Raw genomic sequence first — 24,422 nt, 5'->3', positions numbered from 1 at the left:
GTAGCTATATCAGTAGAATTGAAAACCACCCACAAAAACAGATTATTAAAAAAAGTTATTGACTGACGGGTATATTTTATAAACAAAATCTCTCGTGTACGACACATAAGTTTCTTTCCTGAACGGAGTTAGACCCGCTGGAGGCTAACTCTCATGGTCCACCTTAAAAAAATTACGTCACATTGTAGCCCCGCCCATTGGGAGGTGAACGGAAGTGAAAGGAAACAGGCAGGCTAGTGTGGCCCTGACAGCAGAAAAACAGCTGTGACGCGAAGAAAGACCTTAATAAAAGAGAAGAAAGAAAAGCATTCTTTTCAGTTCTTTAGTTGAGAAAACCGGATGGTGTGGAAGTAGATATTAGGTCAACATGGTACTCATCTGGGAGCCTCTTCCGAAGACGTTAAAACAGCTGGTGTTACTTTCCGCCTTGTTTCGTCTTGTTGTGTCTCAGGGTGAAGACAAGAAGCAGTTGCGACGAAACACCGGTGCTTCGGAAACGATAGAGACTTACAACCAATACTACAATTATGTTGACCTAACGAAACGCTTACAGGCTTTAGCGCAGAGCTACCCCCACATTGCGAACCTGTCGAGCATTGGTCGGTCCGTGGAGGGCAGGGAGTTGTGGGTGATGCGGATCACCGTGGAGCCCAACAAAGACACGCCGGGGAAGCCTAAATTTAAGTACGTGGGGAACATGCACGGAGATGAGACCGTGTCCAGACAGGTGTTGGTCTACCTGGTGGAGCACCTGCTCGCTAAGTATGGGGAGGAGGACCGAATCACACAGCTGGTGAACAGCACGGATATTTACATCATGCCCAGCATGAACCCTGACGGCTTTGAGAAGTCAAAGGAAGGGGACTGCGAAGGTGTAAACGATGGTCGAAATAATGCCAGAAATAAGGACCTAAACAGAAGTTTTCCCGATCAGTTTGACGGGACCACAGTGAGTGGTCCAGATACCATTCCAGAGGTCATGGAAGTGATAAAATGGATCAAGGAGAAAAAGTGAGTACTACTGTTCTCTGCAGACAGAAATCATTAAAAAAGTGGTCCTGATCGTCTTTTTAGAGGAATTCTCACCACCACAACAAGCTGTGTCTTTTTAGAAACAGTTGATCAACATTTGGCTCCTTTTTTAAGAAAACAAGAAATAAAAGTTAAGACATTGATTAACATTTTGATGTTTTAAATTTTCTGTTATCTTTTTAGGATCCATATGAAGTGCATGTCATACCATTATTAAGACTGCGCAGTAGAAAGTGGGAATATTATTGGTAAAGATGGCAGTGAGGATGTGGAGTAGACAAATCCCAATTTTCCTTGTTCCCGTCTTCCTCGTGTTTACTTTCAGCCATCTTTGTGCCAGGTGTGAGATCCTGAAGAGAGACTCCATGAAACTGGCCGATTGTATTATTTGTAAGCAAAATGTATATTTCTAAGGCAAACATATGGAATCAGAGATTCTAAATGTTGTTATATTCATGAGGTTATTGCTCAGAATATTCATCTTTTTGTGGTTATGTTCTTTTTAAACTCATACCTTTAAAGTTTGTACATTTCAGCTTGCAGTTCTTGAGGCCTGGGCTATTTTTGGATCTTACTCAGCTGGTTTATCAGAGGAAGTATCTTCTACGGCCAGCCTCAAGCAGTGGATACTTTTCTCATGTTTACTGCTTTGTTTATGTTTTTTTTTTTAGGCCTTCAGGTTCTAACTAGTAGTACAATTTCTCTGTTTTATTTCTTATTATGTGACTAAGTTGAAAAGACGTCAGCTGGCATTCACATTCAAAGTTTAGTTGTGTAAAAGTTTTGTTGCCAGTGACTCAGAAAAGCGATTCTGGTAGCACCTTGACATTACATAACTGTCCTACCTGCTCAGTGGAATGTTTTCCTCATGCTTTTCTTTCTAAAAGTTGTGTTTCAATAAGTGTCAATCCATCTACAACCTTTACGTTTGCATCCCGTTGCAGTCCACCGAGGAGTTTAAATGAGATTTTTCCAGATTTTCTGCATATTTTAGTGCAAAATTTTGCCAGACGAATTCCCGTTTGGTCATTTTGTGACCAGCAGACAAAGTATTTTCAAAGGCCCGGAGCCAGTTATTTAGAGAGGAGAGCTGCTAATAACTTACGTCATCATTTCTTAACAGATGTGTATTTAACATGTGATAACGTACATTGACTTATGATGTAAGTAACAAAGCAGGCTCAAGACAAACAAAATGGCATTGTGAAAGCACAATAACATTTATTGAGCAGTTATATTTTTGTTTTCAGTATTGTCATAAAAAAAAAAAAAAACAAAGTTTAAAAAGAACAACAAAAAGTGTTTGACATCAGCAGCAGCTGGAGTGCAGGCATCTGTTTAGGCTGAACAGATATTCTTGCTACTGGCAAAAAAAAACCAAAAAGAAAAAAAAACTGTCTAATTTGGGAAATGCCAGTAAAAACTTTAAAATAAATGTGTGTTACAATCTTGGATTGGAAGTTAGTTGAATGCGTGGTGACAAAATAAACTGCTACTCTTTCTGAGTTGTAGTTGTTTTGAATTGTTTAATTATTGCTCTAACTTACTTACATTGCTGCTCCCGTCGCCACAGATTTGTTCTCTCTGGGAACCTGCACGGCGGCTCTGTGGTGGCCAGTTACCCTTTCGACGACTCTGCCTCCCACCAGCAAGGGGGCTTCTACAGCCAGTCGGCCGATGATGATCTGTTTCGCTACCTGGCCCTGGAGTATTCCCGAAATCACCCTGTGATGAAGACGGGTCACCCTAACTGTCCCGACTCTCCCGGAGAAACCTTTAAAGACGGGATCACCAATGGAGCCAAGTGGTATGATGTGTCAGGTGAGTGGTTATGCAGTTCAGCTGTTCATGTTAGAATGTTTTAAATAAATCTGATGGTGAAAGTCCGCTGCGGTATGATCAGTGCGACGTTGGGAAATTAAAAAGTAGGCCAGTTTTGGTTATGTGATTCCTTCAAGCTCCTTTAATCTTAGTCATGGTTTTACAGCCACGGTCAGCTGACTTAGACCGAGTTCAGTTTTATGGATCACATTCTTCGTGCTGTCCTAGAAGCTTTTCAATTACAGCTGGCCTGCTGTTGTTTTTGATGTTGGTGTAAGTCTGTCATTTGTGCAGGGACTGTCTGTCTAAAAACTAAGAATGTTTCTGATTGTCGGATTGCTTGCAGCTCGTTCAGGAATGTGTCTGTGCACAAGCTGCAGCATGTTCAGGATTGAATTAGATTCAAGTTGTTTCATTTTATTTCATTGAAGGCGGGACTTTGTTTTTTTTCTTTTATCAGGAGTATGGCAGGATTTTATGTCTGCTTTTCTCTTCTGTATACTATAATCTGCATTCTTGAAAAGTTTTTTCTTTGACATGTCCCGTGACAGATTTAACAAAAATGTAAAAGACAAATATTTGTATAAAAGCTACATACTCCAGCTTTAAATTAAAGACTGTACTGGTTGCCTAATTTGCGTATAAAAGTGTTTCTACTAAGAGATAGACTGCTGTTGGCAAATAAAGACAAATTAATCATTTCCAGAACATATATGATCTTTGTTGCAAAAGCATTTCCATTGCTTGTAGTCAAACAGTCTTAAGGGACAAATATTTGTCATCATGCATATCTGGAAGCGTTTCTTGTTTTATTGGGCCTGACTCAAAAGGCATTTTTGTGGCAAGAAAAAAACACTATTTTGCTTTGAAAGACAATAATTTACAATCTGGTCTTTTTCATCAGTCATTCTTTAAATATTTATACTTGATAACATGATAATATACAGTATTCTTCTCTGAGGTCATTAATTGTTACCAAGAATTCAACATTAAAATCAATCCCCGTGTCCTGTGCCTTTTTGTTTAACCAGTTTTTAGTAAATCAGTCATAATTATTGTATGACTGATATTACATCTGATTGATTGTCTTTTCATGAATGAATAATGTAAAGACGACAGAAGTTGGAATAAATCCATACTTTCTTTGCATATGACATAATGTTTCAAACAGTCCCTGTGACCTTTAAACCCCTTGAACACCAGCAGGCTCAGTATGTTTCTGCCAACGCTGAACATATGTTTTCCTGTCACTTGGAAAAGAACAGCCAACAAATTTAGAGTCGTACTGTGTGGCCCTTATTATTTGTACCAATACAAAGAAAATCTGGAACAAATACCATTCTGTTTTCTTTTTGCTTCTAATTTTTGGGGATACTTTCAGGCACAGTAACAACTGTGTGTCTGAAACCTGAAATTGGATCAACCGTCATATGTTACTCCTTTGTTTGGTTGGCTTTTATCGGGGCGGACGACGGTGCTGTGCGAGTCTGCAGCTTCAGGTTTCGGCTCAGGTTTCCTCTGGTGACGCTCTGTGTTGTAACAAGTTTTATGACAAGAGTCCATCAGGAGGCGACTTCTTATGCATCAGCCTGATTTAATTGCCTTTATAAAAACATGGGCCTCTGACCCAGTTTGTCTGTTTCTCTCTCTATTATCTTTACCAAGTTTGTTGTGTGAGCCATGATGTCTTCTTTCATCCCCAAATGATCATTTTTTCCCCCCCGATTGCATTAATATTTTTAGTCAGATTTGTAGTCCATTTTTTTTTAATGTTCACATATTTAAATAGTTATTTAATGACTTACTTGTCCATAAAATTGTCACTTTTTGACCAGGTTTATCTTGGCTCTTGGCTGTCTAAAAAAAAATGAACCCACCATCAAGCAGAGACAGATTCTGCACCTCATATGACTCAAGATAAGCACCACTTGGTGTGAAATAGTTGAACAGATATCACTTATTTAACTGAGGGATGCCTCCGTCCAAAATGTCACCTAAATTCGGACTTATCAGCACTGGATGGAAACATTGCCTGGAGGACATGGAGTGAGATCACGAGAAGCCAAGGCAAGCTGCCAGCAGGGAGAGTGAGGAACAGAGGACGGTTCTGTTTGGCAAACAGAGCCTGAAATAATAATCCACCATCACAACTATTCACTGTAATCTAATCAGAAAGAACTCTGCTTCTTCTTTAACTGCACAATAACCTGAAACTGGATTTAAGTTTTGACTTTTCAGTTTAAGGTCCTCCCAGGCCCTCCCCCGACTAAAGACTAATTCAAAAACCTAGATTTGAGTTGTAGAGACTCTTTGCAAGTAGTTTATAGGATAATTGTTACAGAACTGAAACCCTTGAGGAGCCTGAGGTCACTGCAGTCACTGAATCTGTGCTGCTCTTCTTTGTTTCTGTGAACAGCCGACAGGTCTGCTTAGAAAAGCAGGTGATTTTCCTTGGTGTTGGATTTTTATATCTCAACCACTGCAGACATCCTGCAGTAAAGCGCATCCTGGTTTAACTCTGGTTTTGACTTGATTGTCTGTTCGGTGGTTTCCTGCTGCATTCAGGGTGTGACAATCTCCTACTTCAACAGGATATTTAAGCAAAGGTCTGCGTTTGTTAAACTCTGTGGGTGCAGGGTGTTTACTTTGGTGGTTTGCTTCAGTGACAGTTTAAACTATGAAGCAGACGTAGCCAGAGACAAAGGCTTATGTCTTCTGGCCAGTTCTGTGCTCTATAGCTTTTATGTTGTGGCAGGAAGCTAATAATTTTCTGTCATTACTGAATATAGGCACTTATATTACTCATCCCTTATAGGCGAGATATTTTTAAATATTTTATATGCAGTGTGGTTGCCATGTTACCCAGCTCTGTCTCTTTCCTCAGAGCTTAAAGTCTCAAAGGTGCCCTGAAGGTAAAGTTTAGCACTCCCCTCCTTCAAATAAATGCTGAGGCCATGTTTCTTTATGTTGTGGGCTGGTTTTGATAACCGATGGGTTTGCAAGCAGGTTATGTTTGTCGTTTTTGTTCAACAGAAAAAAAGGATGATGCTCCTTTTTCAACAGCTGACAGAGCACATGCACACTTTGGTTAGGCAGACCTGCAGCCAAACTCTCAGCAGGTGCACGACGTAGCTAGAAGCACTTCTGATTGGGCCAAGTCTCCTTTATGGCAGCAGCAGTGAGTTGGGCGTGTGACCTCCAGCATCATGGCAGGAATCCAGCTGTCATGCTGCGAAGTGGTTCCATTAAGCTTGTGTCAGCATTTATGAAAAAAATTTGAGTTAAGTGGTTCAGGAAAAACAAAAAAAAAAAAAAGCAAAACCAATATAAAACGATGAATGTTTTAGATTGGCATGTAGTATTAATTGGAGAACTGTTTTCTAACTGTTGCCTTGAATATATTAAATTCAGGTTGACAATATATTTGCACCGCTGTCTTTTCAAATACACATTTAGTGTTGATATTAAAATTATTAGCTGTTCTCATATTGGCGCTCTGTTTTTACACATGCTTGTTTTATGTTGGTGATTTTGTTATCATGCCTATATGCTGAAAATGTATTACATAACAGAAAAAAGTGCTTCTGAAAAGTATCTTTTTATTTCAAAATTTATTCAACATTAATTTTTCTGTCATGGTCTGTTGTTGACCGTCTCAGATTGTAAATTTTTTCATGTCTTTTATCACACGCTGTAAGTCAAACCACCGATTCATCGACCACACCGGTTTCTGCTGTAGTCTGTGTTGTTTTCATCTCGTCCAAGACTTTTCTTCTTTTGGGCATCAACGTAAAATATCTATTTCACTTTGACTGAACATTGTCTGATGTTGAAGTGTGGGACATCAAATATGGTTGACACATAGTCATGGTTTTTTGGGATCATTTGATTTTGAATATGTAAGAAAATAAAAAAAGGTTTAGCATATTATAGATTAATTAATGTTGGCTTGGAAATGTATTAATATTCCTTATTTCCTTTGTTTAACCAGGTAAAACCCCCATTGAGATCCAGATCTCATTTTCAAGAGGGACCTGGGCATAAATCTGCAGAAATACAAAAAAAAATAAGTGATTAAAACCTGTTGTCCATAACTTTTAAGATCAAAACACACTGACAGCAGAAGTTAGTTAACCTACATGTAAAAGCACTGAGTTGCATCCCAGTGCTGACAAATGCTTTACTATTCTGATACATTTATACCTAACTGGGTTACTTTAAAAAGTAAAATTATGAAGTTGTATTTTGCTATTCTTGCTGGTCTAAAACTTAATTTGGAAGAGTCTTCAAAGAGTCTCAAAGTCAAGAGCCGTAAAATTAGAAGGAATCCTGGAGTTTGTTTTTAGTTTTTCCTCTGTAATTGAGTCTAGAGTGAGCTGGTGCCAATGAACAAGTTATTTTTCAGTGCACAGTTCTTGACCCCATTTACTCCGACTGCTTTATAAGGTCGTAACTGTTTGACTTGGTTTCTGTGGCCACCAAGCGTGCAATCATGGCAGCTCTTCACCGATGGGACCTCTGACTGCCCAGAGCTGCACCACAGAGACGGTCAGCCTGCTCTTCTGTGTGTGTTATTGTTGACTTTACCAGAAGGTTGGGCGACTTGTGAACTGCAGATACCTCATTGGGACTTTTAGTAAATAATCTCTCACCCTGACCTCCCCAGTGGAAATAATGTCAGGCAGCTTCAGAGAATATCTAGTTAAATTGTAGAGTCTGACAAATTTCAAATTTATAATTAGACTCTTGTTGTTGTAGTGTGCTGACGTTTATGTTGATGCCGTGTTATTCAGGAGGAATGCAGGACTACAACTACCTGTATGGAAACTGCCTGGAAATCACCATGGAGCTGAGCTGCTGCAAGCACCCTCCAGCTTCTGAGCTGCATCAGGAATGGGATCTGAACAGGGAGTCCCTTCTGGCCTATATGGAAAAGGTAAAGCTCACAAAGTTTATCCCTTAGAAACTGAAACGTCTCTCAGTCATCATGAATCTCTCAGTACGAATCCTTTTTAAACTCATAGTACTATTTTCTTCCAGGTACACATGGGAGTTCGTGGCTTTGTGAAAGATGCAGTCAGCGGTTCCGCCCTCAGCAATGTCAGCATTGTGGTTGCTGGTATCCGCCACAACCTGACCACAGCAAAATTTGGAGACTACTACCGCCTTCTGCTCCCGGGAACCTACAACATCACAGCTGTGGCTCCAGGGTGAGTTTCTACACACACCACATTTGGTGCAAAGTGAAGCTATGCTTTAAAGGAACAGCCTTTCATGCATAGCAACACTGTTGTAAGTTGGAAACGCACACAAAAAGATCTGGTTAAAAGTCCTAATTTCTTCGTTATTTCTTTGTTGTTCTTCTTTCAAAAGGAGTTCAGATTCCTGAGAATTTAAAATCTGAATAGGCAAATCTGTGATAGCCATTTGTATTTAGCACCTCCTGAGTCAGAATGTTGTTTGTATAACCAGTAAAATTACTGGACCAAATGATTAGTATGTCTCAATCAGCTTTACACAACTAGAGGGTCCATATTTTTGCCAGTTCTGTGCAAAATAGCTGAAGCTCAGTCAGACTGGATGGAGAGTTAATTTGAGTAGCAAGTTTCAGGTCTTGCATTTAAGTTTTGACATTTAATTCATTAAAATACTTAGATTTAAACCATTTAATATGGTTAGCGTTTATCATACTGGACATGAATCTCTGGCCCAGTCTCAAGTTGTTTGCTGCCTGTAAACAGAGTTTTTTTTTTCCATTGCCCTCTATTTATCTCTGTTATATTTTCATCAATTTCCCAGCTTCCTCATCTCTGCTGGGAAAATAACACCTCTGCAGCACGATGCATCCACGTGTTAGTTTTCTGGCACACAGCTTTTTTGCATACAAATGAGTAAATTAAAGTTCAGGTGGAGAATTTTATTAATCATCATATTTTCGTGGAACCCTGCTGTTCCTCCAGAGTTATCATGGGCCTCTTGGCTTCTTCTCAGATTAATGCTCCCTCCTTGCTCAGCCTGCCAGTTGTCTACAGGCCGGGCAAGGAGCGACGGTAGGAGATATTGATTTAAAAAGTAACTTTACTTTAAACTTCTCCACGACTCTCTCCCTGATCTCTATGCTGTGCAATTTGTTTTCTAACAAACCTCTGAGGTTCAGCAGGATTTATCCTGACATCAAATTATGCACAATTGGACTTTATTTAGTCATTGTGTGACGTCTAGCAATCAGTTTTACAGGATTTTAGGGTTCTCAGAATAAAGGGGCTAAATACAAATTACTTCCACACTTCTCTGTATTTTATTAAAAACTCTTGAAAATTATGCACAATTTTTCTTTTACTTCACAATTACACATTACTTTGTGTTGATTTGGTGATTTTCACCCAATGTTTAAAACAAAATGCATTGTCAATTTGACAATGACATGACAAGATGTAAAAACAGTTCAAGGGCTGTGAATCGTTTAGCAAGTAGCCACATATCCTGTCTTACTTCCTCCAAAAATTACAGAACAATTAGTTTGTAAAACAAAGAAGAGAATTTCTTATCTAATCTAGTGGAGAACGTTCTGGTGAAGCCAGAATAATGACACAGTTGGGCCATCGCTTTTTGTAGTTTTGATATTAAAGCCTAATCTTTCTTAATGTGTCTGTCTCTGTGTATGCAGGTATCTACCAAAGACATTCAACAATGTTCAGGTTAATGAGGGCAAACCCACTGAGATTAACTTTACCCTGCAGCCTGTTGTCAGTGAGGCTGCAGGCAAGACCCCCCAAACTACAACCTCAACTCCATCCACCAGTCACCTTGTTACTCCCTCTACGAAGGCTTCCAACAACAGCCAGGCTCACGCAGTTCCCACCACCCCTCCGTTCGTCCCACCTGGTCATGAGTCCGTCCATCCAAAAGAGTTTCGTCACCACAACTATGCAGACATGGAGCTCTTCTTACGAAAGTACAGCAGCGAGTTTTCCTCCATCACCCATCTTTACTCCATCGGCCGCTCTGTACAAGACCGGGAGCTGTATGTGATGATAATCTCGGACAACCCTAATGTTCACGAGCATGGTGAGCGGCAAACTGCACAACACAATGAGAGCAGCTGCCCTTTTTTAAATTCATTTATACAGGATGTGTATGCATATTGTTAATGCTTTGACTTGTTTCTTTTTATCTCTTTCAGGGGAGCCGGAGTTCAAGTATGTGGGCAACATGCACGGAAATGAGGTGGTGGGAAGGGAACTGCTGCTCAACCTCATTGAATATCTGTGTCGCAACTACGGTACCGACCCTGAGGTCACTCAGCTGGTCAACAGCACTAGGATTCACATCATGCCCTCCATGAACCCCGATGGCTACGAGGTGGCTGTGGAAGGTGAGAGAAATATTTACAGGTGGAGACTGAAGTCATATATTTTCTTTAATTTAAGAATTTTTTTAAATGTAGTTTTTGGTAAATACAGTATATGGTTTTCAGATAGTCGAGGTGAGTTATGCTTGCACTACATATCTGCCAGCAATTTCAGTGTTTTGTAAAGCATAGCATAGCTAAAGTAATGGATCCAGTGTTTTTGATACTGTAGCTTCCAGACATCAGATCTCCAACTAAGACAAAAAAAAAGGAAAAAAAAAAAAGAAAGAAATCTATGACATGGGGCTGCAACTGCTATGAAACAATTAAGTAATTGCTACACAATTTGGAATGTCCAGATAATAGTCTCATGCTACATTATTCATACACTCTGTCTTCACCGATGAAAATTCATTCACTGTTTGATACTGCAGGGGAGTTGGAAAAATCTTTTGAGTAACACAGTAACTAGTTATTTAAACTCTTGAAGGCACCTACATCCTTTGTATGGCGTGTAATACTTTTAGCATAAGATGGTCAAGAGGTTATTTAAGAAAAGAGGACAAAAAGTTAAACTGCAACACCATGGCACAAAGGGATTTACTCTGTTCTTCATGCACAGTAACATTAATTTAACCATAAACAACACACACACTTTCTAACAGAACTAGATGTTTTCTGAAATGCACTTGTTCAGACCCATTAAAGTAATATTTAACCAGTCATTTTTTTCATTTAACTGTTTCCACATATTTATACCGTTCAGTTATGAACCATTAAATATATGTCTATTTATGTCAGGTCTTTTAAGCTTTTTCTGGATTTCTGTCAACCATTTTTAAACCTGTCCTACAAAGCAACAAAAAAACCTTTTAATATAATTATGTTTCCTTTTGCCCATGCATGATGACTGTTCATGCATGGGCATAGGTTTAAAGAAAATGTAAACTACAGGATAATTCAAAGCAGCTTTAGCAGACGGGTATTAGTAAGTGTACATACATATTAAGATAAGCAGTGATAATAGTAGTACAGAAACTTGCCAAAGACTTCTCATTTTTGTTCTGTTTGACTTTCCTATTGAACCTGCAGTCAACTATTTGACTTGGCCACGTCAAGTCAATTATTTGTTTGTAATTTGTGTGCGTTCCTGTCAGTCTGTATGCTTGAGATGTTTGTCTTCTTGCTTGCTCTTTGTGTTTAAATTCAGGGCCTGTTTGATAGTTTTTTCTCTTCAAGGTTGGTTAAAGGCACTCTCAAGCAAATGCATTAAAAAGTGGTCAAAACCATAAAAGTGCCAGTTCAGTGTTTCGCCAGCATCCTAGTTATTATTTGAAAGAAGGACTAACTTTACGTACTGTACAAAATATATCAATATTTTAACAAGAATATATTGGACAAATCTAACTGTTTTTATGTCACTATCTCCCTTCTTATTGTGAAATTCATGTGCCCTCCTTCAACTTCTCTGTTTATCTATTGAGCAGCTTTTCCATGTGACATCCTTTAGTCAATAATTACTGCAGAAGTACAACAGGAAGTGACATTTAAAGGACAAACCTTCAAACAGGAACATGCTCCAGTGACTGTTGCATAGCAATGTCTCACCACCTGAGTTTGCTTCCCTTTAGGTGACGTGAAGGGCTACAGAGGACGGAACAACAGCAATGATTATGATCTGAATCGCAACTTTCCAGACCAGTTTGTCACCATCACCGAACCCAGGCAGCCAGAGACTATAGCTGTCATGAGCTGGTTGAAGAGCACCCCGTTTGTTTTGTCTGCAAACCTCCACGGAGGTAAACAAGTCATCCAGTGTAAAAGTTGTCATTTAATTACATTTATGTATTAGTTTTCTATTTCGTCCAATGAAAACCTTATTATTTAGCACCACAGTTGGTTGTTAGTTACACTAACAAAGCGGTGAAATGCAATGTTTTTGTGAAATTCAGGCTCCTTGGTGGTAAACTACCCGTTTGATGATGACAAAGAGGGGCTTAGTCATTACAGCAGGTCGCCTGATGATGAAGTATTTAAGCAGGTGGCCAAAGCATACTCACAGGTAAATTAATCTCTTCTGGGCTAAAATTTAATTAGTAAGTTTTATTTATATGTCTATTTTCATCCTGTACCGTACCTGACAGAATTATTAGTACCTCCACAACCTTTCCTCGTTTTGCCTTTTTAAAATCCTGATAAATTACATAGAACCACAAAATGGAAAGAAAATAATACATTTATATCTGATTAGTTTCTGCTTAAGAATTGATTGCAGTGGATTTAATTTAAATATCATATTAAAGGTGTGAAAATGCGAATTTCCATTTTCAGAAACAGAAAATCTTCTGCTGAAGAGTTCTATGATACTTTTTGTCTTGCATAGAAAATCCCCAAAAATACATAGATGTTTCTTTTTTTCTTTTGCAATAAAACAGAAGTTAAAAAAGACGGGCTCACTCTTGCCTATTCGATCTGTGGAGAGATTTGGCTTTTAACATCAAAACAAATGAAGTCGTCGTTTAGTTGTTTTTGTGTTGAATTTGTGTGCAGGAGAATCCTCTCATGTACAAAGGACACCCTTGTGACGACCTGGACCCAGAGGACTATTTTGAGGATGGCATCACTAATGGAGCCAACTGGTACACTGTTCCCGGTAGGCCTTCGTTGCTCAGAGCTCACATAACGTCAACTATTCACATGAGTAATATTTTATTTTCAAGATTTGAAATGTGCCTTTCTCACTCCCGCTTTGAATGTCTTAACTTTACCTTAGTGAAATCAAATAACCTCACAAAATATCTCCAAGAGATGTCAAACACTCATTGCCACCAATGATGGGCATCCATACCATTTATTAGATAATCCCCTGGACAAACTAAATCTAAATTTAAAAACTGTATTTTGTATTTACTCAGGTCATCTTTAGTCTAAAATAACTTTTGAAGTGCACTCAGTGCCACTGCCGAAAATAATGAAGACTTTATTTTCCCCAGGTGGGATGCAGGACTGGAATTACATCAACACAAACTGCTTCGAGGTGACCATCGAGCTGGGCTGCGTCAAGTACCCCCTGGCTAAGGAGCTGCCAAAATACTGGGAACAAAACTGGAGAGCTTTGCTGCAGTTTATGCACCAGGTACAAGAAGCAGGAGTCAGTGTTAGCAATTTAGCACTTTCACTGTTTTCTATTTACTCCTGTTTGTTTTGTTGTTTGTCATTGTAGGTTCACACGGGAATAAAAGGCACAGTTTCTGATGACCAGGATAAAGTGGGAGTTCCCAATGCCACCATCAGCGTGGGGGGAATAGACCACAACGTCACTACGGGTCATACTGGAGACTACTGGAGACTGCTGGTTCCTGGGACTTATGCAGTCACTGCCTCTGCTGATGGGTAACGTTTTTATTTCAGAAAGTGAAACTCACCAGAGAAAAGGCTTTCCTTCCACTACCTAAAAAAAACCCCTCTTTTATTTTTATCTGTAAAGGTATAAACCCTTGACGACCTACGCTACGGTCTCAAAGGACCGAGCAGAGGTAGTGGACTTCAGGCTGACCCGCTTAAACTCGGAAAATACCGGCCATGCGTCCACTGTTCCCCAGCTGACCCGGAGCCCATCTGACAGGGAGCTCAACAGCTTGATAAAGGAGCTGTCTCTAGACCAAGGTTTGGAGCAGCTGGTCAAGAGCACAGCCACTGACAGCAGCTTCCGCTACCGACGCCCAAAAGACCTGGAAGCCGTCTTGAGAGGCCTCACGCTTAACTTCCCCCAAATTACATCTTTACACAGGTGGGTATGCTGTTAATATCCAAAACCACTGACTTACAGGGTCTGGGCGATAAGTCGACTTTAATGATTTGTCAAATTTTTGGGTTTTGAAGATATAATTATTGGAAAATCTGGATTTTTTTTGTTTTCACCAACGTGCACCTTTAGTTTTCATAGTTCAGAGTGATGACGGCAAGCTCAGGGCTGTCATCAAGAATACAGTCACAATCCTAGGAGAATAAAGTCATAATTTTATAACTCCAACAAAAAGAATAACAAAAAAATTAGAATGAAGAAACCTCTCATGTGAAGTTATATTTTAAGTTTTTCAGATAATACTTAATAGAAATTAATCTTCTAATGCAGCAGCATCATATTATTATCAGTAACAGGATTTAGAAGTAATTGTGCAAATTAGTGAGTATATTTGAAGAAAGAACCAACACAAACCCAGTTAGACATAATTAAAACAACTTTTTTAAGATGGAGATTTTATTTTTAAACCTTATTGCCCAGCACTGTGTTACCTTGCAGTTTTCAGAGTAAACATGAACCTTTTAATTTATCTCAAGGCTGTAAAGCAAGGCTTAGCTTCACCTGCTGTTGATTGAGTTGGGTGTCAACGCATCAATATGTTTCTCACCCTTCATGTGATTTTGTGTTTCTTGTGTTTAGACTGGGCCAAAGTGTAGAGTTTAGAAACATTTTGGCTCTGGAAATCTCCAACAATCCAGCAGAACCCGAGCCGTCTGAACCGAAGATCCGCTTTGTGGCAGGGATCCACGGCAACGCTCCCGTGGGCACGGAGCTGCTGCTGGAGTTTGCCGCTTCTCTGTGCATCAACTACGGCAAGAACGCCGCCATTTCCAAGGTTGGTGTCGGTGTCGCCCGAAATACACAGAGCCCTGCAAACATTTTATGCAAGCTGTAAAACATGTTTTTTCATACAAATGCATGGCACACTTCAGGCTTGTATTTGTAAAGAATGCTCAAATTCATGTATTTTTTTACCATGTTATACTTGTTCTCTACTGTGTGAGGGTTTGTCACATAAGTTTCTGTTGAAATACAAGACAGAATGCGAAAACATTCAAGGGGTACGTGTGTTAATTTGACTTCTCTACCTCTTCCATTCTCCAGCTAATCAACGAGACCCACATCTTCATTGTGCCCTCCATCAACCCTGACGGACGGGAACAGGCGGCGGAGAAGAAATGCTCGTCCAGCCGCGGCCTGACCAACTCCAATGACAAAGACCTTGACAAGACGTTTTTCGGTCCGTTATTTGGATACACATTTATTGACACATTTCTGTCAAAAAGATGCTTGGAATAAGATGCAGCTGAATTACAGTAGACTTGATTGAGAGGCTTGCTCCATCTTTCCATAAGCTGTTTTTACTTTCCTTTCCTACTTTAACAGGCAACTCGTCACAGCATTTGATGGAGCCAGAACCAGAGACCAAAGCAATGATGAATTTTATTCAAAGCTATGACTTCAGTCTGTCTGTCGCCCTGGATGGAGGCGCTCTGGTTGTCACCTACCCTTATGACAAACCTGTTCAGACTGGTAACACCTCTTTGTATGGCTTAACATTTTGTCTCATTATTTGTTTTGTGCTCTGTAAAGCCTTTACATATTATTACTTTAAGAAAAAATCTTCCCTACCGTGATGATTTATGTTGCTCAAGCCTTGATGATAATCTTCTCTTCATTATCCCCAAACTGGATGAAATTAAATGTGCATAATTTGTTTTTGTAGTTAATAATGAAGCCACTTTGAAGTACTTGGCAAAAGTGTACGCCAAGAACCATCCCAAGATGCACCCCGGTGACACTGCATGTTCCAACAACGGGCAAAGTATGACTTAATTTTTATTAATGGATGCCATGTCTGTCATTTATATCTGAGTGAAGATAATCGTGTTTAACTGTTTGCTTTCATTGTATTCAGTGGGAAATGTCCCAGATGGAGTGATGAAAGCAGCAGAACTGCAAAGTCACATGGGAAGCATGAAGGTAAGACTTTTCAACTGGAATTAAAGTTTTTTTTTTTTTATGGAAGATTTAACAACAAAGTACATTTTTACTGAAAATATACACAATATGTTGCCAAAACTATTGGGTCACTCGTTTCTAGACACACACATATGAACTTGATTGATACCCCATTGTTAATCCTTAAGATTTAATGTCAAATTATTCTGGGAATGATTTTTGCTAGGTTTTGAAGTGGGATTTTGGGAATATTCTCCCATTCCCCCAGAGGAGTATATGTCAAGTTAAACACTGATGTTGGATGAGAAGGTCTGGCTCAAAATCTCAATTTCATCCAAAATATGTTCTATTAGGTTTTGGTTAGGAACATATGGTGGCCAGTCCAGTCCTTTTAAACCAAACTCGCTCATTCGTGTCTTTCTGGACAATGCTTTGAGCTGTGGGACAGTTAGGAAGGGGAACAGGAACATCCCTGAACTGTACCCACAAAACATTCACAAAGTGCTACTTCAACTTTTACTTTCTTTTGTCTATTATCTCACGTTAAGTTTCATTCTCGTGTCATTCCAGGACTTCAGTATGGATTTTGGACACTGCCCAGAAATCACAGTATATACTGGCTGCTGTTTGTTTCCTGCTGCTAACCAGCTGGGCACGCTCTGGGCTGAGAACAAAAAGGCTCTCCTCAGCATGCTGGTGGAGGTAGGATTTTATTCTGGATACCTATGATCTTTAGTAATGTACTTTTATATGGACATGTTTTGTTTAGCATTTAGATTTTTTTTAATCTCTAAGAAAATATTTTAGTATTCCTATTTTTTTTTAAATTCAGTTTAAAATTGTCATTCACTTTCAGGTTGCTACTTACTTAAGTTGAGTCTTAACAGATTTTATTTTTTATTGAAGCTTTCTTGATCTGATCCCTTTCTATCAGATTTACCTTTAAATCCTCATTCTGAATTATGTACATTTTTATTCCTCATATGTGTAATATCTACAGACACTGCCCTGAAGAAAAAAAAAGTATTTAAGAGACGAGTCTTATTAAGATGAGCACATTATAAAAGACAACTTTCTAAAAGTTTGGATTTATGACCAATGCAGAATTCTTAGAAAAGCATTTTCAGATCTGGATATGTATGCAAAAAGTTCAGAGATGATTAAAAAAATATTTATATTTACAGACATTATTCCCCATCTCATTATAGAAACGTTATGAGCAAGTATTTGGGGACACGATCTCTAAAAATATTCATTATTAGTTCTCTTTTGTATTTAGAAATTGCCTAAAAACCATGAAGCCATCAAGTTTTCTTCAACAAAAAGAAATAATAAATTTGGGTCTATTGATAAATTCTGAGATTAAGAATTATATAGTTCTTCAAAAAAAAAGAAAAAATTAAATCCTTAAAAATATAATTTGAACATTTCCGTTTTTCTGTAGTGTAATCATCAGAGTAAATTTTATTAAATTGTATTAATGTATTAAATATTTCCATAGTCTAATGGCATAATATCAGAGGTGTGTCACAAACCATGAATGTTTTTGCTCAGGTCCATAAAGGGGTGCGTGGCGTAGTGAGGGACAGAAGTGGGAAACCGATTGTCGGCGCGACCATTTTTCTGAACACAACCCTGAAAGTCTCTACTTCTGAGGGCGGCTACTTCCACGTCCTCGTCCACCCGGGCTCCTATAATATTGACGTCATAGCTGAAGGCTATCAAAGTCACCATAAACAGGTACGCTGTGTTTTACATGCAAATACTTTATGTAAAGCATAGATGTCAGAACAACATACCGCTATGAGCCCATCAAGTAGCAATTACGCTCTTAATATAAATATTATCTCCAGGTGCATATTAATAGATAGAATGTTATTGAATACTGAAAGTGATATTGAATGATGTATTTAAGGTTTTTCTGTTAATTTCTAGTAACTACATTATGGCTTAATGTATGAAAACTGATGAATACTCAGTTTCTCAGAAAATTAGATGGCATAAGGCTAATAAAAATTATTTTTAGTACAACACAATTGGGATGAATGGTGCATTCACAGTATTACACTCGTCAAAAAAGCGTCTGACGTTAAAAGTTCGATGTGTGTGCACTTTTGGTGCGTTCACACCAAACACGTTTTGAACGTCAGGTTTACGTTCAAAGTCTATGTGGAGCGTTGGACGCAGGCGACGCGTCCAACGCTCCAAACGGTTCAAAACGCACCGCGCTAGACGCTCCAAAAGTGCCGCAACGACCCTCAACTCGCCTCCACAAAGACTTTGAATGGAAACCAGATGCACCTGATGCTCAAAATGCGTTTGGCGAGAACGCACCAAGACATTTGCCTGAAACCCTCTGCCGTAAATAAATTACTTTTCCTGTTTATGTTTAATAACTGAAATGAAGGTTTTACTTTCTTAACACATCTCTAGTTTCTAATGACTGAATCACTGGAACGTTTGGAAAAATACAAACCTCAAAATGTTTTCTTTTAAACTTAGGATTTTTAGTTTAGGAATTACTTGTCTTTATTAATTTACATTATTTAATCTGTTCATGTATTTATGGATTAGTGTACAACATCACTTTAGAACTACATGAATATAAAAACTTTGTACCTGCAGACTAATACGCCTCATAAAAATTCACAGTAAGGATTATAATACATCTCAAATTGTACAGATTTGGCTGAAAAACGAAACAACATCCAATAGAAGTATATAGTAATAAGTTTAACAGAGAGCAAACCCATCATGCTTATTATAGAAAGTCTTTGGAGGAATTTTACCACGGATCCCCTTTACAGTCTACATCTATATAAGGTGGTGAACGAAGCACACAGAACCTCTCCGTCACTTCCATCTTTCCATCTGGGCGCTCTGAAATCTCCAGTGTCGGGTAAGCCAGCCCGTCCAGCAGGTGTTCCTTGATGGTAAACCCCAGCTCCAGGCTGTAAGGCTTCAGCTTCCCACAGGGCCTGTAGAGCAGCGGATCCACCACAGAGTGATAGGTCTTCTGAAAGTCTTCCACTGAATACCCATGGATCGTCAGAGCAGCGCCCGAGGTCTCCTCCATCTCGACAGCTTTGGCGCTGCACAGCTGATCAGAGAGATCTGGAATAACCGCAGCATTCCTGATGTACCTCTCGTCCAGCGGTTTCTCGGCGTCGTGCTCCTCAAACATGAGCTCTGAACCGAACGGCGGAGCCAACAAGAAGCTCCTCTCCTTAACAGTCTGTCCATACTTTTTAGGGCATCGAATGCTCTGTCTCAACTCATAAGGGAGCATCTCATTTACCTGAAAAGAGAAATGACGTTAGTTTCAAGAATTCTTCCGTTATCAGAAAACGGTACAAAAATGTCCTAACAGTAGAAGAAGACGCAGAGAGCTTCTTCTCTGCAACCAATCTCTGTTTGGGTTCAAATCATTTTACTAAAATGCAATCTGCCTTGTAATCCAGCAACTTCATTCTTAATGTGATTTTTGTAAGTTACCTTTAAGCTGAATATATTAGGATTTTTTTTCCTCTCCAACACTTTTTTTTTTTTAGAGTTACAAACCTGCAGCAGGTTATACTAAACAGACGCACCTGCAGAAGGGATCTGCTGATTAGATGATTAGCCATCTCTGTTGTCAAAGAAGCTTTGAGAGACGGAGATGTTCCTATTTACCTCATTTAAAAAACAACATCCTGATTGAATACAAAGATGTGACCTTTTAATTTCTCTCTGTCGAACCGTAATGCATGAGAGCGTGAAACCACTACATTTAATATTTGCTTTAATTTGAATCCCTCAGCCCTCGATCAGATGTGAATATGCCAACACAGTTACCATTAAAACTTTCAAAAGTGAAGTTTCAATAACCTTTCATTAGCTTTCACTTCAGTTTGGAAAACAAGCCACTCCACAAACATAAACAGTAGCATGTTTTGTTCATGGCTCCAATATCAATCATATATGATAAAGGAAAGTTTGGTTATGTTAACTATTTTTACTTAATTTTTTTTCTGTTTTCCAGGTTGTGGTCACTTCCCATGAAGCTGCTGCTTTTGTCCTGATAGAGTTTGATGTAGACAACAGCATATTTGGATTGCAAAGGGAGTTTGTTGTGGCCTGTGCAGGTAGCTATCAGAAGAGCCTTATGCAGATGGACTAGTTTGTTTTTTGTTTTTTTAATGCAAGATCTCAGTTCTAAAAATGTCTTTTAATACATTAGTATTAAAATACTAATGTATTAGTAGTTTGTTTTTACATACACCTATCATGTGCTTGTCTTTACTTTTACTTTAACAGCTCCTTTAAAATTCTAAACTTTTGTTTCTGACAAAATATACAATTGCAGTAAAGATAATGTATGTTTGTTTTTTTTTAACTTGAGTCAAGTTTGCCTAAAAAGATGAGTAGCGCCATCTGGTGGACAAACAGGAAAGTTAAAACTTAATGGCTAATTCTTGAAAATGAAGCCTGAAGAGCAGGCTTAATAGAGCAGGGGTGCCCAAAGTCGGTCGGCGTCCTGCATGTTTTCGTTCTCTCACTGGTGGTAGTTGCAACCATTTAAGTATGTCAGTGTTCTTCTTAGGCCTCTAATGAGCCATCATTGGATCCAGGTGTGTTAAACCAGGGAGAGAACTAGCTGTTTGTTTTTATCATCACTGCATGCTGGGGAAGAACAGTTGAAAGCTTTAAAATCCCACAATATCAGAATATCAGCAATGATGAATGTAGGTAAACTTCTGACCAGAAAAGTACTGAAATCATAATTTTATTTACACTTAAAAGGCAAATTTTTTCCAAGTGAATTATTAATAATTTTTAGTAATATTTATGTTTGTTGTTTTATGAAGTTGAAAATGTGTAACAGTGCGTCTCTTGTTTCATATTTGCAGCTGCCTCCATGACAGCGCTGGTGTTGACGGCGTGCATCATTTGGTGCGTGTGCTCAGCGAAGTCCGACCATCAGAAGGATGGCTTCCACCGGTTGCGGCAGCACCGCGACGAATACGACGATGAAATCCACCTCAACTCCATGGGCTCCAAAAAGTCCCTGCTCGCCCATGAGTTTCAGGACGAAAGCGAAAGCGATGAAGAGACACTGTATGCGAACAAAATCTGAAAGATTTGCACTAGTTTGATTCAGTATTTGCTTTATTTTTTCTTAATCCCTCTAGAGTTAAATCCTTAAGGATCTCAATGAACTCTTCATATCAGCTTCACCGCCTCTCTTTCTGAATGAGTGATGTAAGCATTTTCTCTGTTACACCATCAGTTGTCTTGCTGGTGGACTACTGCCTGACCAGCAGGGTGCGATGGAGGACGATGATGATGATGAACACAGAGTGAATGAAGAAGTTCCTCTCCGGCCTCATTGATCCTTTGCAGCGGCTTTTTGTTTTTTGTGCCATTCAAAAAGGCCTCTGCTTGTTCTGCCCCAGTTTAAAGGCCAAGCTGCCAAGTCCAAATGAACTCCTGAAAACAAATCTAGCAAGAAGTGCGGTATCCCCCAAAATGGATCTTTGAAATAAGCAACAATTTAACAATCCTTCAAAATTGGAAATTCCTTTTTTTTTTTTTTTTACTTCTTGATCCAAAGTAGAGTAGCTGCACTGAAAGTGTCCGAGCCTTTGGGAGAACGACTCCAACTCTGTGCCTTGGCTTCTGAAGGTTTATCTGTCCAGTCAGACTGAAATAGATGTAACAAAGCTGCATCTGCTTTCAATAAAACTGAGATTATGCTGGGAATTGATCCATCCAGTAGTTTGCTGATGAGAAAAGATGGAAAAATCTTTCTCGTTAACGTTTTGGCACAATTTTAAGGTGACTTGCCTGGGAGTTTATCAGTTTTGTGTGTGTGTTTTTTTGTTGTTGTCAGGCTTAAATAAAATTTTCCCTGGACTGGAAAGTGCATAAGGAGAGTTCACCTGCACTAAGGGCTTTTACTCCACCAGAGCGGTCCCAGTTCTAAAATGATCCTAGTATTTGCTGGAGTCTGGTTCTTGTAGAACAACAACACTGTTGTGAGTGCCATGTTTAAAAATGTAGTTTAGTCTTTGAGCTAATTTAAGTAAAAAAAAAAAAAAAATGGTAGAAACTGAATAAATTAAGAGTTTTATCAGTTGAGTAAGACTAGCTTTTTGTTTCACAGTGTTTTTATTTATGTTTTTGTTTAAAATTTGATTTAATTGATAAGCTGCTGAAATTAGAGTGTTCATTCACAGATAACAGGATTTGCATAGACCAGTTCTCTTCCAGAAGATCATATATTTACTGGTTAAAATGTTCATGGTGATGCAATGATGTAGCATCAAGATGGTTCCATGGCTGTGAAAAAGTGACCATTTCTTTTATAAAACCAGTTAAGAACTGCCTCCAGTACCACTGGAACCACTTTGGTGGAAAAATCCCAGAACTGGAAAGCAAGGACCGTCTATCACTGCTGAAAGTAAAAAAAAAAAACAAAAAGCATTAAGTATGTAGTGAAGATTGTATTTATTATTCCCTTTTTCAGTAGATTTATGTTTCAGTATAACTTAGTTTTGTGTATAGAAAGTTACTGCTGGCTTTTAGTTGTCCCTTATTTTAAACATAGCCTTCTTTTTTTTAGCTTTATTTTTTTGATATTTTTGATGACAAAATACTTTCATTTAAAATCAAACCTGGTTTGTTTGCCAATTAATTAATAAAAAAAAAATACATCAAAGGTATTTGTGCCCCACAACATAAAATTGTAGCTCTCAAACCTCTGACACTATCCAGGTAAAATTCTCCTCAGTATCTCCAGGTTGTAACTTTTCCTATGTGTTTAAAAGTTGTTTCTCATTGACTCAGTGAGACGCAAGTTTCTCCAAAGACATGGGAGTCACATGGAAAGCTTTAAAATAGTAGAAACTATGGTTATATTGTGTCTCTTTTAGGTTTTTTAACTTCATAAATGTAATTAAAAGCATTTCAAAACAAACCAGATAAATCACCAAAATCAAAAACGGGATAGATTTGCTCAAGCCTGAAATGCTCAATTACTGTTGGTTGCTATGAAATCACTGAACGTGCATTGCGATAGGCAAATGCAGTGTTTAGCAGCAATATAATCTTGGTCACTCCAAAGTTTATCCTGACCTCCAGCTGTTTTCACAAGAGATTATTTCTTAAAATTTGCGTTGGGAGACAGTTTTGCAAATTATTTTTCTTATGCTATGTCTGTGAAGCCCCTTCGAATTCTCTATGAGCTTTTGAAAGTGTCACACAGTGTGGGTGTGAAGATTTTATATAAAGAAACTGGAACTGTAAATATTGTTTGTCAATTGTACTTGATGCTTGCGGTAAATCCACACACAGCAGAACATTTCACCAGAACCTTGATGTGATCATAATATGCTAACATGCAACAAACATGCAAAACTACACAATAAAACACCTGATAACCACATGTCTTGCTTCAGTTGTTTTTTTTTCAAATATTGCAATGTAAACTAGCAGGCTATGAACTAGAGGAAAACCTAACTTAATTAGAAATATGTCATTAAAAAGGCAGTGACGATTATTTTATTAAAAGCCTAAAAGCTACATGTTGCCATATTGTAATTTAAATCTAATAACAGGTTGTGTCACATTGAGATGTTTCTCAAAGTTCACTGAAAATGAGAAAACATGTTTTGGCTTTTTATTCAAAGAGCTCGTCTTTAATTGAGATTCTTGTAAATGCATTGTAAACAAGACATCCAACACAAATGCATAGGTTAGTAATTGGTTTATATCCAGTAAATCCATATAACTACTGGTCGTTGATAGTTGACTGAAAACCTAAATTCATGTGTTCAAAATGAACACAAATGAAAATGTTTATACATGAGAAACACAAGCTCCTGCTGCCATGAACAGTGGGTCAAAAACAGACAACTGCACACCACAGGCTGGGACATACTTGAGATTTGTATTTATATAGAGACATTAAACAAAACAACAAACCCACAAAATTATTTATCAGCTTTAAAATATGTTGATAAAGCAAATGTGCATCACAGTTTTCAAATTTTACTTTCAAAACATCATTGCTCCACTTTGTTTCTCTATCACAAAATATGGTAATAGAATCCATGTTATTGTTGTAATGTGAACAATCTTGAAAAGTTCAAGAGTTAAGGCACTGCTTAAGGAGCTATAGCTAGTGTGCCTACAGAGACTTTTAAAAAGTCCAAGCCATTTCCCCTTTTCATTGTGCACTGCAGGAAGTGTCTATCTGTGTTTTTTAAAACACAAAGGGTGGGTGGGCAATGTTCCTTTAACAGAGGGCTAAATTAATTTAGCAAAAACAGCTGAACAGACACATTGAACATTGGTTTAGCTTTATTTTAATTTTTTCACTTGGACAAGTAGAATATGTAGTATACTTTGCCCAAAAAAAATTAAATTGTTTTCAATACATCCTGTCTTTGCTTTTTAAATATGGTATTT

At 38.4% G+C, this 24,422-nt stretch overlaps 2 protein-coding genes across 5 annotated transcripts; one reads left to right on the top strand and one right to left on the bottom strand.

The window, feature by feature from the left end:
* Positions 1 to 185: 185 nt before the first annotated feature.
* cpda (carboxypeptidase D, a) lies at positions 186 to 22,745 on the top strand. Of its 2 annotated transcripts, XM_007563066.2 has the most exons (22): positions 186 to 1,011; positions 2,606 to 2,853; positions 7,647 to 7,789; positions 7,894 to 8,063; positions 9,521 to 9,921; positions 10,037 to 10,228; positions 11,836 to 12,003; positions 12,157 to 12,266; positions 12,755 to 12,857; positions 13,198 to 13,340; positions 13,428 to 13,597; positions 13,692 to 13,994; positions 14,649 to 14,844; positions 15,114 to 15,249; positions 15,396 to 15,542; positions 15,736 to 15,834; positions 15,928 to 15,992; positions 16,542 to 16,673; positions 17,526 to 17,711; positions 19,993 to 20,095; positions 20,861 to 21,068; positions 21,241 to 22,745. In XM_007563066.2, the coding sequence occupies exons 1-22, from the start codon at positions 368 to 370 to the stop codon at positions 21,341 to 21,343; spliced, it is 4,170 nt and encodes a 1,389-aa protein (XP_007563128.1). In that variant the 5' UTR covers positions 186 to 367; the 3' UTR covers positions 21,344 to 22,745. The 2 variants fall into 2 exon arrangements, with proteins under 2 accessions (XP_007563128.1, XP_007563129.1); XM_007563067.2 differs by lacking the exon at positions 21,241 to 22,745 and having other exon boundaries at positions 187 to 1,011; positions 20,861 to 21,184.
* LOC103145581 (uncharacterized) lies at positions 18,367 to 19,860 on the bottom strand. 3 transcript variants are annotated; one of them, XM_007563063.2, is made up of 2 exons: positions 19,562 to 19,860; positions 18,367 to 19,269 (listed from the first exon to the last, which is right to left on the bottom strand). In XM_007563063.2, the coding sequence occupies exons 1-2, from the start codon at positions 19,595 to 19,597 to the stop codon at positions 18,757 to 18,759; spliced, it is 549 nt and encodes a 182-aa protein (XP_007563125.1). In that variant the 5' UTR covers positions 19,598 to 19,860; the 3' UTR covers positions 18,367 to 18,756. The 3 variants fall into 3 exon arrangements, with proteins under 3 accessions (XP_007563125.1, XP_007563127.1, XP_016532433.1); XM_007563065.2 differs by lacking the exon at positions 19,562 to 19,860 and adding an exon at positions 19,340 to 19,555; XM_016676947.1 differs by lacking the exon at positions 19,562 to 19,860 and adding an exon at positions 19,418 to 19,555 and having other exon boundaries at positions 18,367 to 19,271.
* Positions 22,746 to 24,422: the final 1,677 nt, after the last annotated feature.

This window comes from Poecilia formosa, unplaced genomic scaffold, assembly GCF_000485575.1.
Source record: "Poecilia formosa unplaced genomic scaffold, Poecilia_formosa-5.1.2 Scaffold144, whole genome shotgun sequence".
Classification (NCBI taxonomy): Eukaryota; Metazoa; Chordata; class Actinopteri; order Cyprinodontiformes; family Poeciliidae; genus Poecilia; species Poecilia formosa.
Note: the sequence above shows the minus strand (reverse complement) of the source record. Positions and strands in the feature narration are given on the sequence as shown.

Excerpts from the sequence above, each read along its gene's own strand:
- cpda (XM_007563066.2), top strand. The coding sequence starts at position 368 with ATGGTACTCATCTGGGAGCCTCTTCCGAAGACGTTAAAACAGCTGGTG. Across the intron at positions 12,267-12,754 it reads TGGCCAAAGCATACTCACAG|GAGAATCCTCTCATGTACAA; the intron begins GTAAATTAATCT and ends ATTTGTGTGCAG. Across the intron at positions 15,543-15,735 it reads TGACAAACCTGTTCAGACTG|TTAATAATGAAGCCACTTTG; the intron begins GTAACACCTCTT and ends TTGTTTTTGTAG.
- LOC103145581 (XM_007563063.2), bottom strand. The coding sequence starts at position 19,597 with ATGGCTAATCATCTAATCAGCAGATCCCTTCTGCAG. Across the intron at positions 19,270-19,561 it reads TCAGCAGATCCCTTCTGCAG|GTAAATGAGATGCTCCCTTA; the intron begins GTGCGTCTGTTT and ends TTCTCTTTTCAG.